Source organism: Abramis brama (assembly GCF_963993115.1).
Source record: "Abramis brama genome assembly, chromosome: 8".
In the NCBI taxonomy this organism is placed as follows: Eukaryota; Metazoa; Chordata; class Actinopteri; order Cypriniformes; family Leuciscidae; genus Abramis; species Abramis brama.
The window spans coordinates 39,795,577-39,816,278 of record NC_139970.1 but is presented as its reverse complement, the minus strand read 5'-3'; the positions used below and the strand labels follow the sequence as shown (position 1 = coordinate 39,816,278).

Sequence of the window (20,702 nt, the reverse complement as noted above, 5' to 3'; positions counted from 1 at the left end):
AATACGAATAATGCTTGTGTTTTGTCTGCAAGGGAACACTTTGCTGAAGGTCGAAGCCATGTTGATGCTGTGTGTTCCTCAGGCTCCTCCTCCAGCGTCGGTCACTCAGTTCGTCTTCAGCTCTGATGCTGTGTCTCTCAGACGTGATTCAGTTTGTCTTTTGGTGTGACATTTGACACTTTTATCTTAGATTAAGGGCATTTTCACACTAGAGCTTTTGGTTCTTTGGACGTCAGGGTTCAGTGCTTTGAGTTAAACTGGTTTTCAATCATAAAGTGGTAAAAAAATGTTTTGGATATTATTCTTACGTGGGCTGAAAGGAAGTGTGACAATCCTGAGAATTTTTATCAGTAACATTTTATTTTACAGTGTCACTGTTACATATGCAGATACTATTGTAATAACTATAAATTATTCATAATTACATGCAACTAACCCCAAACCAAAGCCTAATCCTAACCCTGTAGTAAGTACATGTAGTTGCTTAATCTAACTCAGTACTTAAAGTAAATTACAGTGTTACAAAGACACCTTAAAATAAAGTGTAAAATTTGCAGTAATGTTATTTAAAACTGCAGAAGCTTTAATTAGATTCTAATCAAATGCTGCTTACAGTCACTGTAAAGAGAAAAACAATGACTTGAATCAATAAATACTCTACCGTTCATAAGTTTTAATGTTTGTGAAAAGTCTTTTCTGCTCACCACGGCTGCATTTATTTGATTAAAATACAGTAAAAACAGTAATATTGTGAAATATTATTACAGTTTAAAATAGATGTTTTCTGTTTGAATATATTTTAAAATGTAGTTTATTCCTGTGATCTAAGCTGAATATTCAGCATCATTACTCCAGTCTTCAGTGTCACATGATCCTTCAGAAATCATTCTTATTTGCTGCTCAAGAAACATTATTATCAGTCTTTAAAACAGTTCATATTTTTGTCAAAACCATGATGCATTTTTTCTTGATTCTTTGATGAATAGAAAGTTCAGAAGAACAGCATTAATTTAACATTATAAATGTTTTTACTGTCACTTTTAATGAGTTTAATGCATTCTCATACTGAATAAAAGCATTTTAAGCATTAATAAAAATACAAATTAATTAATTTATGCTAATTTACAATGGAGAAAATGCCTGTAATGATGTTATACATGTTAACTATTAAAAATGCCTCATTTTAAACCCTTTTTTATAGAAAATGTTGTACCATTGAATTTGTATTAAATTCTGTTTAAAACTAAAAACCTCCATTGACTGAAAAGAGCAAAAGCTTGTTTGATAGTACGACTGACAGTAAACAGTTGCTAAGGTAGATGTGATGTCAGTAATGTGTTTGAGGTTTAGAGAATCGTCATCTGAGCTTGTTGTTTCTCAGTTCTCATCATGGACACTAGGGGTCACTCTGGCAGCTCTCGTCCTCTCAGCTCGTTGGTCTATGACAGAAATGTACAGGAGGCCTTCTTTTCCACTCGATACATAGGTTCCTATAATCACTTCTCCAGACTCATATACTGTGACGGAGCGTTTCCTCCCACCGCTCTTATCTGACTGTGTAAAGCTGTAAAGTGGCATGTTGACTGTGCTAATCTGTGTCTTTGTGTTGACCCCTTCTTCCCCTCACTGACTTACAATCCATCGCATACAAACACACAACCTGAAGATATAGTGTGACGGAATTGTTTCTGATATTTGTCAGAAATAATGATTGCAATAACAGTAGTAAGAGATTTATTTTAAGAGAAAATGCCTGTTTGGTTGGTGCTTATCATATTAGCATATTACTTTTAAGTCTATTGTGTATTTGGACCTTCTTTCTGTGCATTGTATTCAGTTTACACAGATTTAGAAAAGAATCAAATGCAAGTCACATAAAATAGACAACAACAAATGTCATTTTTGTTGATTTTGGCGTTTACATGTGCTGTGTGTGTGTGTGTGTGTGTGGGGGGGGGGGTGTTAGTTGTCCAAATGTGAGCAAAAATGAACATTTACAGTGACGGCAGAACAACTCACTGGCATTTTCATGTGTCGTGTGAAGAAATGCTTTGACTTCTTGCAGAACGTTGTTGAAAAAGCATTTTTGGTTCACCATGTCTGCACCTTTAGGTAGTTTGAAGGTAGTTTGACTTTGAAGGTAGTTTATTTTTGGTCAGTGAGCTAACCCAGGAGGACATATTTGCACGTTTTACTTTGTGAAACTGCAAATATGCCATGTAAACTATATTGCTCCTGGTCATACTCCCTAAATATATTTGTGCTGGCACCTGTGGACTGTTGTGGGCAGCTTGAGTTACTCAGTTATGTTCTCATGTTTCCATTACGTTTGCCATTACAGTAAAGACTGCTATTTTCATTGTTTTGGCCTCAGATAGAGATGTTGTTTGCTTGTAAGAGCGAAAAGTGATGGTTTTGGGGTCTTGGAGGGCCGTGCTTTTATTCTGTACACTCTATGACTGTGTTCAAGTATTAGACTGCATGTTACGACTTGGCTTGAAAATAAACAAGATCATTTTACCCAGGCACTAAGAAGGCCTTGACATCCCATATGCAGCCATATAAATATACTTTGCATGTATACACAATTTAAAATAACTATTTTCATATTGAATATATTTAAAAATGTAATTTCCTTCTGTGATGGCAAAGCTGTCTTCAGCGTCACATGATCCTTCAGAAATCATTCTAATATGTTGATTTGCTGCTCAAGAAACATTTATTATTATTATCAATGTTGAAAACAGTTGTTTACAATTTTATTTCAGGATTCTTTGATGAATAGAAAGAAATCTTTCAAATCTTTTTGAAATAAATCAAATAAATGTATACTTTTATTTTATTGCATCAAATTGTTCAAAATAAATTTATAATGTAATTATAAATTTAAGTATATTCCAATAGAAAAGTCATTTTAAATTGCAATAATATTTCACAATATTACTGTTATTTTTTTTTGTATTTTTAATCAAATAAATGCAGCCTTGATGAGCATAAGAGACTTATTTTAAAAACATTAAAAAACCTTACCAATCCTAAACTTCTGAACGGCACTGTTGTATATTGCATGCAGTTAGTTTTTCCAAGTTATTTTTTTTTCTTTCCGCTGAAGTGTCACTTTGGCTTTCAGTGTCATAGGTTGTAATTGTAATAAAAACGATGTTAGTTTCATTTTTCACAAAAAACAACTGTTTTAACAGGGTGACACTGTAAAAGGGCCTTTTTTTCAGAGGAATCCCCAAATATGTAAAGGATGAAGTAAAAACAAAAAGTAAAAATATACTTAATTCAAGATATGTTTTAAACCACTTTTCAAGTGATTTGTTGAATCAGAATTTTTTAATTGATTCATACTGATTCATGCTAATTAATTGAACTTACCAATTGTAATTTTTAAATTTTCACTACTTAAGTTTGAGACAGAAACAATATTTAAGGTGTAATATCTGAAATTGAAAAGTCTTTATAAAAATGTAATGGCTAAATAAAAAGGCAATTAAAATCATAATTATATTTACAATATTGCTGAATTTATATAATTAGCAGATCATTTGAAATGCATTGTGAATTTAATTCCATCCAGCAGTAAGTTTCATTAGCTTCAGCTGTGTTCTTCAAGTTCCTTGCTTCTGTAAAGCTCTTCAAATCATCCCTTTTCTCCCCGTTTTGACCCCAATCTCCTTTAATGCGCTGCATCTGAGGCCGGATATTATTCCCTATATTGTATTGCTTCTCATCTGATTCATGTTCTCGAAATAGAGCAGAGTGAAAGCGCATCACGACCGTTCTGTGTGTGTATATTTAGCCGGTCTATTGACCAGAGCGGAACTCATAAAGGGATTGATCTGCTTGAAGAATAAAAATGGATGCTTTCACAGCCTCAGGCTTTGAGGTGCTGTGGGGAACTGATGTTGTCTTGTGACAAAGTTAATCAAACTGCATGGGACTAATCCTGCACTTATTTTTGTCTTATCTTTTCTCTAGCCTGACTAAATCTCAGAGACATTTGCTGGTGTAGAGACTTCTGTCAGACGCAGTGAACTGTAAGAACGAGACCTCAACGTTAAAGGCAATTACTGAATCACATCTCGCTGTGCTTGATTCTTCTACGGTCCATAAAAGTGGACATTTGTCTCGTCAGCCTTTGCAAACCTTTCTTACATAGCTACGTTTTTGACTATCAGCAAAAACTCTGGTCCATTTCACAGTTTATTCGGTTTAAGGAGCACACTTAGACAAGAAAAGAAAAATGTCAAGCAACGAACCTAGATATATATTACCACTGTAATTAGTTGTTTACCAACAATTAGTCGACCATTGTGACTAACTGATCAATCATACAATGTCGTATCTTGCTCTATTTTATATAAAATATTAGTTATTTTTTACCTTAATCTGTCATTTATTTTTTTTTTTTACTCCATCTAGCTGTTTTTGAATTCAAGAATGTATCTAAATACTTAAATCCCTTAATATTGATTAATCAACCAGTCACTCCAACCAACTAGTTGATTTTGAAAATGTTATTTGTTTTGTTTATCTATATGATTTTAGACCTAGAATATAAATAGTTCTGCTTGTGGATATCTAGTCTGCTTGCTACTGAGTGCCAAAATAATTTTCTGATTATCTTTCAAATAAACCACTAACCTAGTACGTTTTGGCAAATCCAATGATTTTTGATCTTTCTCAAAAGCCATTTTCACTTTAAAAGCATGCCATTGTTTTCAGGTTGTGTGTAGATAATAACCCTCATGCTGTGATTCACCTCTAACTTTGTTAGCAAGAAATACTTTCTCATGAGAGTTTCTGAAGCTCAAAGATTTACCAGGCTATAAATTGACCATGTTTACAGGCATATGTGTGCACCCTGACTGCCTGAATTAGCTTGTCTGTGGCTAATGCAACCCCTAATTACAAATGTGTCCACCGTGTGCCATGATGGACAGGGTGAATGTCCGTGAAAGCAAACAAGACTGACCCCAGGAGAGGTTTCATCTCATCAGTGTGATGGAGGAAATGCCAAGGGATTACAGACATCATCCAGAGACAGAGAGACACCCGCAGTGAGACCACCTTCCCCTCCGGCGGCCCACTGAAGGTTTGATGGGACAGTAATGAAGCTCTGAGCTCTGCTCTGCTCTGTTTGCTGTGTGTTTGATGGCCCAGAAAAGCAACACGCTCACTGCTATCTGGGGCAGAGACATGTAGCCGTGACATTAAAGGAGATTTACAGACCCAGAGGAAAAAAAATCATTGCTCAGAGGTTGCTCTTTTCCGGCTTGTGGAGTTCTCAATCTTGTGTCATTCTCTTAAAATTCCTTAGGAGACATATAAAAAGACACATATGAGACTATAGTTGATGTGTAGTAAGAGTGCAGAGCTTTTAACCATAAGGTATATAATATAGCTCAGATCATAGCTTGAAGAATTTGTTTAGACGTAATTGAGTTTTGATTGTAGACTGTCTAATGTCTGTCTTGTCTATTCTGAGCACAGTTTGAGACATCGTTGTTCAAACAGTAGTGGAAATGCATGTGAAATAGCCTCAATTTGCTCTCCATTTAATCTTATTACTTTCTAGGAAAAACAATTGAGATATTATTTCATTTGTGACTTCTTAGGAACAGTGCTTTTTTTAAACTTGAGAGTCTTGACTACTTGAATACTTAAGTATTGACTTTGTCTCAGATGTACCGAACACAAACAAGACAATTGCTGGTATGCAATAAGAGTTTTGTGCTATAATATTAATATGGGTAGTCTTAGAAGAATCAGATGAGAAATGTTTGAGTTCATATTGAGATCTGCGACTTTTGATTGCAGACTCTTTCTTCTCAGTTCTGAGAAAAGTTTGAGATGTCGAGTTTTCTTGCGAAGCTCTTAAGGAGACGCATTGCACAGTGAAATTGCTGCAAATCTTCAAGACAAACGTTTACTTTCCTTTTTAATCTCCATTTAGGAGAAACAATTGAGATATTTAAAAAGTTTGCATTTGTGATGTTTCATTCGTAATTGCCCATAGATCCATTTTAATGCTCAGAAATGTCTCTTTCATAGCTCAGACAATTTGGCTTTGGAAGAGTTTGTTGAGAGACTTTGCAAAGAGAAAATCAGTCCATTTACTTAGTCTACCTTTCATCTCCCTTTACAGGGGAGATAAAGAGTTCTCATTTGTGACATTTGGTTCATCGTGGCCCATTTTAATGTTCAAAGATTCCTCAGCTCAGTTTTATTTAGAACTAAGTTCATATTCAAATCTCAGTCTTTTGACTCTTGGCAATGTTGACGAGATCTCTTCTCTTATCTGAAACTCTGGAAACGTCACATTACTGAGTCTTTTTCTCAGGAGACATATCTTGAGATACAGGTGAGACAATCCAGGAGAAACAAATGAGACTTCCAGAGACCCTAGCTTCTTTCCTGTTGCCTCCAGGATGAGATGAGAACGAGCGAGCACGCTTTGAGAAAATCTGCTCATGGGGGAGGTTAGAGAGGAAAGCAGGGGGTGGAAGATATGAATGAAAGTAAGACTGAAGAGTGAGACACGGAGAGAGGAGGGGCTAAAGCCGACAAGGAGAGCAGTGGGGAGAAATAAAGAGGCTCTCAGTCACCTCCCCCTCTCTCCTGTGGAGCCGAGCTATACATGACCCCAAAAAGAGAGAGAGAGAGATAGAGAGAGAGAGACGGAGGGAGGGCTCCTGGAATAAGAGAGTGGCGAGGAGGACAGCAGCTCAGTTGATGCAGCTCTCCTCAGCGTGTCATGGATCTGTGGAGTGTTGTGGGACCAGCGTGTGGAATAGTTATGTGTCCTGTGCGAGATCCAGAGGAGAGGAAGCCCTCAGCGTGATTTCGTGATGCCCTCCGTGTCTCTCAGCTTGCCAGCCGCTCTGGCCGGCCGCGCACGCACCTGGGTCTGCCTGTCCTGCATGTTCTGGGTGAGCCGTGGGTCAGTCCACTTCACTGCATGGGGCAGGTGGGATTGGGGGAGAGAGGATTTTCCTGAATAATTCGATGAATTAGATCTGTGCTGGGGCAAAGGGCTGCTTGTTTCATTTTGTATGTCACATTTTAAGTGTTTTGGATGTATTTTCTGGACGTTCACTATAGCCTGTTGCTCTAGGTTGTGTTTTTAAGGAAGTCAGAGTGAACATTTTGTCATCATTTATTCACCTTCTTGAAACTCCAAAAGAAAAAACATGCCAGAATGGTTGTGGAAGAATGTCCAAGCTGCTCTTTTCAATGCGATGTCAGTGGATTCACACCACTCAGCTCCAAAAGTGACCGTACATGTCATTATTTTAAAGATGATCAGTGATTATCTCCGTCTGAGACATGGATGAGATCTCTCTATTAGAGATTAAATGGAGTAAAGTGTCTTGTGTCCAGAGGAATAAGATACCAAAGAGACCATTACCAAGATACCAAAATCTGAATTTTAATATGAACCTAAATATTTCTCATCCAATTCTCATATTGATTTTATTGATCTATACTTAATTTAAATGTGAGAAGCAGGTGACTTCATCAAAACTCTGTATTTGCTCTTCTTCATTTAACCTAGTTGTATTGGAGAAACTATTGAGAAATTACGGTAAGGAGATTTCACTTGTGACGTTTCTTTCTTAGGGATCCAGAGAAACATTTCAGAGATTAGAGATTGTTTATCAGGTAATTTGGCTTTGGAAAAGTTTGTTGAGAAAAAGTTAATATTCAAATCTCAAGGCAAATCAGAGCACAGGTTAAAAAACAAAAGTTCAAGGCCATATTTTTTTAAACTCAAATATTTCTCATCCAATTCTCATATTCATTTTATTTCTCTGTACTTCAGTATATTTCAACAATTGTCTTATGTCCCCTAAAACTTTCATGATTTTTGTCCTTTTTGGAGCTTGATAAATTACCATCCACTTTCATTGGATGGAAAAGAACAGCTCGGACTTTCCGATGGGTGAGTAAAGGATGACAACTTTTTTTTTTTTTTGTCTTTTTTTGGTGAACTATTCCTTTAACTGTCACTTTTGCGATGGTTGTGTCCCCTCCTTTTTCTCTTTGGACATTCACACATTCTGACCTCTCTGGTCTCTTAATTAGCATTCCGCTTTAGTGAATGGAGTGGAAAAGGATCCCAAATCCTCCTTAAAGCTCAGGCACTTTTTGAATATAGTGGGAGCCTTTCAGTCTTCCTTTCAGACTGTGGTTGTGCAGTCCTGCTGCACTGGCTCTGGTGGAATGGGCTTTACAGGGACGAGGACTCTGTCTACAGCTGTAGATGTCATCATACACGGCGAGAAGATGCGGGAAACAGGCGTTCGGAATGAAGCAGATGTGATTTATTTGATAGCAGCGTCCAAAACGAAATCCCTGGGCCCAAACTCTATACTTGGCATGGTTTGATTACCTGCTGTGGACAGATGACATTGTGAATGGAAAGAGACATGTACTTCTCTGAAAAGAAACCTGTCCTGATGTCAGCAGAGAAAAAAAAAAAAGAAGCAGTAAAAGAGCGGGCAACATCCAATACCTAAAAGCTCAGAATGCACTTCCTCCAAACTCTGAATTATAAATGACCTGTCTGAGACTTTTAGGACAAGCTGGGCTGGACAGTCTGTTGTTTGTAAATTTCTCTGAAAGTTGTTGAAAAAAGGCATTGAAGGTTTGATCGCAAGAAAAACATATATTGGTAACACTTTACTACAATAAGATTAAATTTGTTAACATTAGTTAATGCATTAGGTATCATGACCTAACACAACATTTTTTTTACAGCATTTAATAAAGTTAATTTAAAGTTAATTAATTAATTTACTTATTCTATTAACCTAAATAAATAAATGAATACACAACGTTTTAATTAAAGTTTATTTGATTTGAAAACATACTTTTGTTCATAACACATTAATGTTAATTTATATAAATTGTATGTAAAATGTATCATGCAATAACTAATGAAACAAATTGAATCTTACTGTAAAGTGTTACCAAGAAATTACAGCCCATTTTACTTCCGTAATATAATGTATTTCCAACTGAAACTGGATATTTAGTTAGAAAAATTGGTAATTGATTGGATAGTGAAAAGTGGCCGTTGCCAGTATGGTATCACGTTGTCAGATGGAAGGCTGAAAAGACTGTTAGTGAAAGACTAAGGTTGGATGAACATGGGCTATTAAACCCTTAATGTTTTGCACTCAGGAAATATGCGTAAAGACCATTGAGACGAGGTGTTGCTTACATACAATCTCTGCCACTCAGCCAATGCAAATATTGACGCATCTTGAGCTGTCTGAGAGGTCAAAGAGCTTAGCGCAGTGATCAATGTCCATTAACACTCTAGATCAATCAACAGCAAACAAGTTGCCCTGTACAGTGTGGAAGTGGCTGTTGTGCGGTGCCCAATCTGGAACAATTCTGCATTTTATTTTATTTTATTTTATTTTATTTTATTTTATTTTATTTTATTTTATTTTATTTTATTTTATTTTATTTTATTTTATTTTATTTTATTTTATTTTATTTTATTTTATTTATTATTTTTTTATAAAATTTTGTTTATATATATATATATAACATCTACTGGTTTGCAGATAAATATTCAAAAAAGTGAATATATTGATCTATAAAATAAAGGTTCAGGTAAATATTCATTCCTCCCTGTGCATTACGCTCGTCTCTAGTAGGTCACCTTTGATTTTCTCTGACTAATGAGTCTGTGGTCTTTGAAGTCACTCGGCGTATGATTTACTCTTGCACCTCTCATCATTGTTGGCTTTTGAATTCCGCTTTAATGACCTCATGCTCTACAAGCTCTTCATCCTTCTATCAAAGCTGCCTGTGAGAGGCCCCTATAATTTTGGCAAATTCAAAATTAGAACATCTGGTTTGCCTTCATAATGGATCAGTTCTTCATGTACTTCTAGGCACGTGTCTTGTGCATGTTTTCTGGGTTTTTCTGTGCATTAGAATTGAGCAATAGAGTGCATACTGTGTGTGTATTAGTGATGATTTTGCAGGTAAATAATAATTATGCAACACTGACTGTCATTAGACAATTTTCCTGATCATTCCTTGTTTTGTGCATTTCCTCAGTTTGCAAAAAAAGTTGGCACATGGATATTTCTTGACCACGAGTATGTCCGAAAATGATGAATACTAGAGTTTACATCTCATATTTATGATAATTTTGATGAGATCTCAATGCAGCATAAACTTCAGTATTAAAAACTGCTGTTGGTAGGATTTGTTCAGTTGAATCAACTGAATCAGTTCAGAGAATCAATTCAAAACTCTAATTCAACAATTTGTTTCATTTATCACACTAAAATGCAGGTCTCTCTGTGTCATTTTTCAGGTCTCTCTGTGTCATTTTTCATATATTTAAATGTTTTAGTAAAAATATATTTAGATAATATAGATGTTAATTTCTATGTATGTTTTTATTGGTGCATATAATTTATTTATTTATCACTCTTGTGTTTATTAAGTGACAATCTGAAATGCATGCTTTATTTTTAACTTGATTTTTGTTGTTTTTGCTCTAAACATTATGAATTCGCTTAGGAATGAGTGGTTCTTCCTAAATCACCATTTTAAGACATTTCAGAGCAAATTCATAAATATTAAAATGTTGTTTATTTAAATTGTTTCACAAACACATTGAGAGGCATATAAAATGTTGTTATAAGGGCTGAAAAATGCCACTATATCTTATTGGCACTATGCTACATTGTGCAGTCCTTGTGTGTCATTGTACCGGAGCACCGTGTGGAAACTGAAACTGTAAGTGACAGTCCGGAGGGAGTTGTCCCCCTTTCCTCTGAGTACGTTAAAAGCCGTTTAACCTTCTCTGATGATTTATGATGCGAGTCCGACCCGTGTTCACTTCACCGGGCAGAGCTGCTCACTAATCCACTGCTGTCAATAGAGCTGGATTCTGGAATGTCTCCTGATCACCTCCCCTAGTTTTCTTATTAATATCTCACTGTGCCTCATTATTCTGTCATCCTCTCTGATTTTTCCCATGTCTCTCTTTCTCCCTTTCCCTTAATCCTCAGTCTTGCTGAGTTGCCAGTTTTGATTCTTCTCCGTCTTTCAGCATCTGTCAGAGATAAAAGTCTTACTGCATGTTCTAAAGTCTTACGGATTTGATGGCTTGACGGCCTGCTCCCTCCTGGTTCAAAGCTTGATCGGTAAATGAACGGTCCGCTCCATAGGTGGACCGTAGGTTTGTCATCTGAGAGGTAAATATTTGCTAGCTGAGGAGCTGTAGCATCTAATGCCTCTTAGGCAGTTTTTGTAATTCATCAGAAACTCATTAATGTCTTGGCGGCATTTCTAGAGGGAGGCCTATCTGGGGAGTCATGTGGTTTTCATCATGTCAAACTTTACTTGATTATTCTTCATTGGCGTTCTTGTTTTGTCTCAGTAGGGGGCATTATTTGATGTGAGTTTACTTTGCAGTTCATAAGCAATGCGCAACCAGCATCTCAAATAAACAGGGCTGTTTCTTAATCTTTGTGAGTAGAACCAAATGTTTGGTGGTTTTGATGGAAATTATCTAATTTTTCACTTCTCTGCCCACTCTCTCTTCCTCATATCATAAGGAAGAAACGCTGTATGCTTTCAAATATGAGAGGGATTCCCTTCATTCAATGATCACTTTAAGGAAGTAATTTTGATGTTTGGGTAGCAAGTTTTGGCAATTTGTTCTGAAATCACTTTGAAATTTATTTAAGATCTAAGCAGGAATTTTAAAAAGCAGAAATATCACTAATTTGGCACCAAAAAAAGTTGCTGTTTGCATTTAAATAGGCAAATGCGTTTATGGATTGGATCATTATTACATTGATTATTATGATTATGTTTCTATCATGTTATATGTTTGGCAACAGTTCTTCTAACTCTAATTGATGGAGTGTGTAGCTTTTCATTTCTTTAACATCCATGTAGCAAGACAGATCATGGCCAGTCCTTAAATTCATTGAAAGTCTTTGGGATGTGCTGGAGGAGACTTTACAGAGAGCTGGACTTAAAATTGATGCACCTCTTGATGGAGATAACATCACAACATTTATTTCAGTCGGGCAGTGGGTCACATTCCAATTCCAAATAAAGTGGCAGTATGGATGGCTTCAAATAGGATGTATCAAATGCTCCCTTGAGAGAGTTCACTTCAAGTACTCTGTCTTTTGGAGTGAGTAGGGCCAATGGTTTTCATGTTCAAAATGCATTTTGCCCTGTCTCTGCACACTGTTGTATCTGAGCTTGTTTCTTTACTCCGTAAACATGAGTTTGGTTATGTGCAAATGCAGACCCTAGTTCTCAATCTGTCCTTCACCACTATACATGACTGAAGCAGTGTGGTGTTTTTCTTGTTATTGAATGATATACAGAACTAAGTGCTGTGGTTAGTCACACATCAGCATCACACCAGAGGCCTTGAGACGGAAGAGGTGGTTGAGCAGATCATGAGGTATTTAGCGGTGAGCTGCTCACAGAGACGAGAGACAGAATGATACCTGTACTTTGAGATTATTAAACCTGTTTGCAATCATGTAAACAGTGATAGGGTACCCAGACCACCTGACTGGACCTCCTACATGGACCTGTTAGGGGTCTTACAGATAACCGATCATGTTTTGCTCTTTTCTTTAGTTCAGACTGGTGAAGTCCGTGACCTGATTTTGAATCAAAGTGCCCCTATTTTGCTAATTTTGTTTTGGAGGTCACCTACAATAGGATTACATGCAACCAAAAACACTTTAATTTTCTCATAATATACATTACAACACCACAACTTTTCTCAGAGTTTATGATACCGTTTGATAAAGGATTTTGGTCCCTCTAAAAGCGCAGAAAACAAAGTGGATTTTGTCTTCTCGAAATGCAGACAACACAAACCAAACTCTTCTAAGCCATCAGCAACAACTACAGTGTTTGAGGCTGGGTCAAAGTAGATATTGTTCGCGGGCAGCCAATGAAAACCATCAGTTGACTGCAGTCTGCTTATGCAATTTGCACCCTTGCACAATCCCACTTGTCAACATCTTGATCACAATTGTTTCTCAATCAATTCAACTGTCTGAATTGCAGCCCGCAGCTCAGGTAAATACATATATTCTTCCACAAAGACAGTGACTTTGTTCAGAATAACATACTAATGCACTTGTCTTAATATTTCTGCAGTATGCATATGTTCTGTATGCGTGGTCCTGGTTGACCTACAACATTTAACAAAATTTTAATTCCATCAATCGTGACGTCAGGTGACAACAGTGTAGCGTACTACTGTTTACAATGTGTATCAACGTAGTCCAAGTAGTTTTTCTAAAAATACTTTTTATTCTGTACACTTCACGCTGAACATAGCCATATGCCAAAGTCTTGTGGCAGCCTGTTTATATTTAACTTTGTATAACCAACTCTATTTCAATTCTGGATCAGGAATATGACTCTCAGTTCAGGTTATATCCCAGGAACCTTATTTTAGCTGCTGAAGAATGACCAAGTGTTGTCTCTTGTCGGCCTGTCCTATATTGGTTAATGTGATTCAGATTTTGTGACCTCGTTTCTATCTCGGGACATCTGTCTCTGTCCCACCAGGTGCTAGATTGCACTTAAAGGGACAGTTCACCCATAAATGGCACTTCTTTTGATATTGATGTTGATCCAAACCTGTTTGCTGTTATTGTTTTTGATGGAAATAATTTTTTTTGATAAATTTTCTTGCTCCAAAAAAAAAAAAAAAAACACCCCAAAAAGCACAACAAATGTAATCCACATAACTTGTGCATCATATTCCAAGTCATATGCTTTGTGTGACGAACAAACTGAAATTTAATCTGTTATTCACTGATAATTTGTATGGTTTGATTATTTCTTATGTGGTGCTTTCTTGTCCTTTTTGGAGTTTGACGTCCATACTCCTTTTGAGTTGAACAGGTACAACAAACCACAATCAGACAAAAAAACTAATAGCCAAAGTGGTTTGGAACGACATGAGGGAAAAGTTGAACTATTTATTGAAAGTTTGGCGGTCATTTGAGTCTCTTATGAGGCTTTTGAACACTATGTGAAACCATGGACTAGAAGTCTCTGATTTATGGGCGAGCGTATACAACCCCATTGCTGGCAGAGATCTGGTGTTAGTTTCCTTATCATGCCTCTGAGGCCAGTGTGAATCATGGTAATTGGCACAATTTAGTGTGGCATGCTGTACTTTCTACAGAGAGATGTAAATTACTGGCAGTGAACTCTGTTTCACTCTGTACAGACGTAGAAGAATGCTTCTCTTCTAATAGCCCTCATTTATTTTTCTGAATTGCACAATATGCAATATTTATTTTCATGAGGATACATGTCACGGAGGCCTGTGAAACAGAACTTTATTTGGTTTTGATAAAGACAGGCTCTGATTGATGCACTGGTGGTCTTACGTGGTGATTGCATCTCAAGTTTCTTTTGCTGCCTTACATGGCTGTGATAAAGATTCTTCAGCATGTTTTGCCATAAAATACCATTTATATTGCGTAACACAATTGGATGCAAGTTTCTGTTCTAATAATGTCTGTTTAGTCTTGTGAAATTTTGCTCAAAAGTTTTTTATTTTCACTTCTTCACAACTGTTTTTTACAAAGTCTAAAATTACAGAGCATGAAAAAAAATTATGAGTACATGAAGTTTGTAATATTTTATATTACAATATAGTAATATTATTTACATTAACATTTTTAATTGAACATTTTACAGCATGTAAAGCATTTTTGAGTAATGCTGCATTACTTGATCTGAGGTATAAATTTGAGGCCATTTATACAGTAGGCCTATGCATTCTTGAATTCAGTTTGCACTTTTTTTTGTATTTTTGTGCCACATTTTTGGCTGTTGCTTTTTGTTTTAGCGTCTCGTAACATTAGCATTATTTTAATACACGTTATTCACCATTAAATATTCACAATATATTTGGGATCTTCCTGCAAGTCTGCTCACGCTCACACATACAGTTTAAGCTGAGTTATTGTACAGTATGATGAATGGATATGATTTGTGACAGGTGTGAATGTCCATGACGAGGAATGACCAAGTGTTTTAGCAACAGCATGTCATGCCATCACTCACTCCACAGCCTCTGCAAACACCAGCTTCAGGTTGAGGCATTTATAAAGGTACTTCACTCTAAATGTCAGATTAAGTGAGTAATTTCCTCTTCCGGATCCGCCTCTTTGAAATGCGTTTAGGTTAGATGGGGGATGAGAGAACAAAAGAGAGAAAATGGAATGCCTGAGGAGAAATTTCCCCTAAATGAAAAGCAGGTGACCATCACACAGCCAAGTAAGAGGTCACATTCTGACCCTTTCCCCCTCAGAGAAAGAAAGAGAGAGAGAAGAAATAGAGTGATGATGGAGTTGTTTTATTCATGACCCATCTAAACCATCTTGTGGTGGTTTGTGGCGAGATCACTCTTTTTTTGGCTTACCAAAATATCCCACCACTTATTTTCTTACCAAGGCTGCTTTCATTTAATGAAAAGTACAGTAAAAGTGTGTAATATTATTTCATTTTAAAATAGCTTTTCTATTTGAATGTATTTTGAATAGTCATTCATTCCTGTAATGCAAAGCTGAATTACTCCAGTCTGAAGTGTCACACGATCATTTAGAAATCATTCTAATATGCTGCTTTGCTGCTCAAGAAACATTTCTTATTATCGTCATATCATTATGTTGAAAATAGTTGCTTAAGATTTTTGTGGAAACCATGTAAAAAATTATTTTTCAGGTGTCTTTGCTTAATAGAATGCTGAAAAGTACAGCATTTATTTGAAATAGAAATCTTTTGTAACATTATAGATGTCTTTACTGTCGCTTTTGGTCAGTTTAATGCGCCCCTGCTGAATAAAAGTATTAAAATTATACACTGTGGTCCAAAAGTTTTAAGACTTCTAGAGAACATTCCTCGATATTTGTTTTCCGTTTTAACACAATTTTGAACTTCCAGTTTCCATATGATGCCTCCATGTAGAGTTCCATAAATGTGTCTGTAGGGCATCATGTGTAACTGCAGCTCTTGTACTATGATTAAGTGTCTATTCTCAGAGTTCAGGAGGCAGTCGTTTGTCTGTGACTGTGAGATATTGTAAGAAGTGACAAATAAGTAGCTAGTATTCATGGCTTGGCAGCCATGTGCAGCTGGTGAATGATGGGATATCAGCCCACTTTTAGGAGCTTTAGGTGATGCAGACCACCAGTGACAACTGGGATTGTGATGCTCCAGATGGTTTGCAGTTATATATAGATTTTATATATACACGTGTGTGTGTGTGTGTGTGTGTGTGTGTGTGTTTATACAGTGTGTTATACAGTGTGTGTATTATGTTTATATAAATATATAAATACATCCAGTATACGTCATGAATGCATGAAATAATCTTAACTCATGTCATCATCAACGTTGACCTTGTTGACCATCGTTGTACAACTTTATGATTGACAGAAATTCCAATTTTGTTGGAAGTTTTCTGTTGAATTCTGTGGCTGCAGATTCTGAGTGAGCCTATCAGGCCTAATGTAATATAGAGCGCTCTATGGCATCATGGGATATCAGCATGCCGCAAGGGCTTTAGATGATGTAGACCTCAAGTGACTCTCAAGAAAGTTTATATAATTTATTTTCAAAACGGCATGAAATGAAGAAGAACTTGAATTTGTGGTGTTTTCTGTGGCGATATCCCGTGTGGACATGCATATGTGTTTTGTTTTAAAAAGGCCTCATAGGGCCAGTTTTCTAAGTGGTTTGACAGGAAAATCTTGGACTTTAAGACTGATGAGCAAGTAATAGTCATCCACTCTGTCATGTGTGTTTTTAGATGAGGAGCAGTGGGTGGTCACGGATATGTTAGTCCTATGTGAATGCAACATCAGGAAGAAAGAGTATAAAATGTTAATGAATACCCAGGACTGAAGGACAAGTTAGAAAGAATGTGACAAGTCGAGTGTAGCCGGTGTAGTTCCGGCAGTGATGGGGGCTCTGGGCTGTGACATCCCAACCGGAATAATGGCTTCAGCAGATCCCAGGAAAAATGACTTAATCTGGGTCCTGAACAGAGCGATCATAAGAACAGCTCAGACACTGATCTTCAAGTTCCCAGGACTAGAGATTGACAGAGGAAGACCACCTGCAAACATGTGTAAAGAGGGTGAATATATCTTTTTTTTTTTCTCTGTAGTGATTGACTGATATCAACCTGGCTGAGGGGTTAAACATTGAAATATTCTGGATTGTCTTATTACAGAAGTATCTTCCTTATGTCACTTCCAACATTGTTGTCAATGGATATAGTACACTTTTGAAAATTGTCTGTAATTTTTAGTATTTAAGTTATATTTTATATTAAGTTATATATATTGGCCACCCAGCTCTGTAGATATTGGTATCTACCATATTATGGTCATCTACCATAAAAAAAAAGGTAACTGTGACTTTTCATCTCGCAAATCTGAATTTATTTCTCACAATTGCAAGTTTATATGTATTGCATGCAAGATAAAAGCCGCAATTATCTTTTAAATTGTTTTATTCCATGACGGAAACAAGCTTCCATATGATCTGGCACTGTAATAATTTATACTTATGAATTCTATAAAATATATATTTTTTTATTTTATTTTATACTGTATATTAATACAGTATATATATATATATATATATATATATATATATATATATATAGATAGATAGATATACTCGTATGTACAGAGCTGGCTCAAGAGAGGTCTGTAATCTGGGTCTGTATTAAATGTGTTTATTGTGAGAACTGGTGAGAATGGCACACTTGTCATTGTTCAAAGATTGGGCGAGAGCGCGTCTGCAAACAGCGGCAAGTTTGACGAGAGTGACGAAAGGCTGTAAGAAAAGCATGTGTGGAAAGCCCTTATATGGAGAGGGTTTGGCCGTGTTTTATGCAAATGATGCCGCTCATTTCGAATACTCCACAAATTCATGTGCCTACGAATGTGTTGTGAATTAGGCGGAGATTTTTCGTGAGAAGTTCTCCTGTGCGCACCAATACGAAATAATCTACGCAATTATTAATGAATGAGACCCATTCTTCTGACTATTAATGACTTTGCAACTACGTCAACTTATTCTACTAACCCAAAACCTAACACCCAACCATACTAACAGTTTAGTCTACTAATACTCTAATGAGAGTTAGTTGACATGTAGTTGCAAAGTTACTTAGTTAGTAGAATGTCTAAAGTGGACTATCAAAATAAAGTGTGGCCTAACATTTAATCAACAAAAGAAACATCATAATTATAGTATTAGCAAAGTGAAACATATTTATCTGTGAAAGTTATTTAAAATGATTTGGCAGGTTACACGTGTTGTCTTGAAAGGTTTATACATTATTTCTAAGAATATATTATTCTATGGAGAAAATGAATGAGATTCTTCCTTCAGGAACCCTGTAGTGTAATGTAAAGGTTAGTCTGGGTCTCAGTCGGTGGAACTGTGCCAGCTGTCTGATGAGTTTTGACTAGATCGGTCTGTACTGAGATGGGAACTGGTTTCCGTCTGTCATCCTCACTACATCTCCTCTTCCTGAGGAGCCCCGGTGGGATAGACTGATCCCGGTCCACAACACTGGCCAGGGTAGACCAAGGGATTGGGGAGCAAATCCCTACACTATACAAACACACTCATCATAATAAATAAGTAAATGAGTGTCTGGCCTTGAGTACAGCTAATATAAACATTTAGGCATTGTTGATTTAGATTGCTTGGACTAGGGCAGATAGTGGTTAATTTGATCCAGATGGAAGGGGTTTTGTGCTACAGCGCCTTTGTGTGAGGTTTGTTTGAAATGCTTAAACAATTGCAACCATTTGACCCAGGATGTTTGGAAGAAAGTGAATTGTCCCTCAATCAGTCCTTCATGTGTCTCTGCAGTTGGAGCGTAGGGTTTTGGAGAGAGATGGCAGCCAAAAACAGTCAGAAAATCCAACGTACAAGCACAGAGCAACTCAAAGTCTTCTGATTGGTCGAAAAATAGCATCCCACTGTCAGAAATACAGATGTTATACCTCGTGACACCAACAGTATTTCAGTGATGTAGGGATATTTTCCATGTGCTCTTCCATAAAAATCACTTGGGCTACAGATGATAATATATTGGTACCAAATCAGCTAACTGACAATACCTTACTTACTTACTTATTTATTCATTCATTTATTTATTTATTTAAAATAATATTTTATTTTAATTCATTGTTCTACTATATTATAATATATAATACATATGGGATTTTTTTTCCAAACTATTTTATGATCTAGCATGAATTTAAATGGATAATGAAGTGAAATAGATTTGACCCTTTAAGTGTTTTTCAGGGACTATCTAACAAACTTCCCAGGTGCCTCGTCCTCTATTTTAATAAGGACTTATTTTGTAAAATTCAAACAGCATAGTTTTTAAGTATAGCAGGTTTCAAAAGGAAAATGTATCCATATTTCATATATAAATATTATGATATTGTCAAAATTCTTTTATAGCATACAAACTATTTATGTCATTTATTTTATTTATTTAATTAAAGAGTATATTTATAAAATTGTGATGAATAAAATCAATCATATCATTATTTTAATTGTCATTATTTATGTATTAATGCAAAATAGTATTGTTTATAATTTCAGTCATTCATTGGTAATCGGCCATAACATGAAAGTAATTATAGACCAGAACTTCAGTATCGTGCATTCCTGTCATTTACATTATTTTGTTTGACAGTCTTTCCTAATTTTTATGGAGGAAGTTTACCTCAGTAATACGTTTTAGCTTTTTTCACTTAGCAGACTTCACTCAAAAATGCTTTGTTTGACAAATATAACCTGTCTGTCTCCTTGCGGATGTTATAGCAGAACTTGATCGGACCCTTGGGCTCTCTCTAACGCTTTGAATTCAACGAGTCATTGGTCTTCCTCTCAAATCAATGCCGCATCAGTTCTCGGTGTTCTTTTAATGCTTCTCTTGTCCTCGGATGCTCTGGGGGCTCCTCCTATGGTGAGCGAACCCCCTATGGTGCTCAGAATTTAGTTTCGAACCCTTTTTAAAGTGCAAGGAGAGGGAGACGTCCTCTGTGTGCTTGTGTGGATGTGGGGTCAAAAAGAGTGGAAGGAAAGGGAGGGGGGTGAGGTCAAAGGTCAGACCCCCCTTGCTGAGAAATGTTTTTGTGAGCAGAAGAATTGCAGCGTTGTGAAAGAAAACATTGTGGTGGGATGGGTGGGGGTGGGTGTCCCAGAGAGACCAGACCCTCTCAAACCCCAGTCAGGTACAGAAAGTGGGATGTTTCAGGACGAGGGGAAGGCAGCAAGCAGGTTGGGTACTTCCAGGCAGTCTCGTGCCATGTCGTTGAGATGAATGGGAAGGCCAACAGACTGATTTTCTCCAGGTATTATAGATCATGAACAGACTGCAAGCTTGGTTGAGGTTGTGCCAGGGATGGCAGGTAGTTAGAAGGCGTCAAACACTGGTCACCGTGATTTTGCCAAGTAAGAAATGTTCCTGGATCAACAGATTTTGTTGATCCTGGAACAACATTCCTGTCTGAAAATGTAGTGCTAACCATAACCCTACCCCTAAACCTTCCCACAACTTACCCCTAAAATCAGAGGGAAATGATAGGTGAATAAGAATGGTG

General features: G+C 36.6%; 1 protein-coding gene across 8 annotated transcripts in view; it reads left to right on the top strand.

The window, feature by feature from the left end:
* The window catches only part of tns1b (tensin 1b), a 245,918-nt gene that overhangs the window by 46,704 nt on the left and 178,512 nt on the right, over positions 1-20,702 (top strand). For 2 of the 8 annotated variants that reach the window (XM_084123217.1, XM_084123214.1), the window contains exon 1: positions 6,580-6,938. The exons of the other annotated variants lie outside the window; for them this stretch is intronic. In XM_084123217.1, the coding sequence (XP_083979343.1) occupies positions 6,858-6,938 (81 nt within the window). In that variant the 5' untranslated portion in view covers positions 6,580-6,857. Of the gene's footprint in view, positions 1-6,579; positions 6,939-20,702 lie in introns of those variants that run through there. 8 annotated transcript variants of the gene reach the window in all.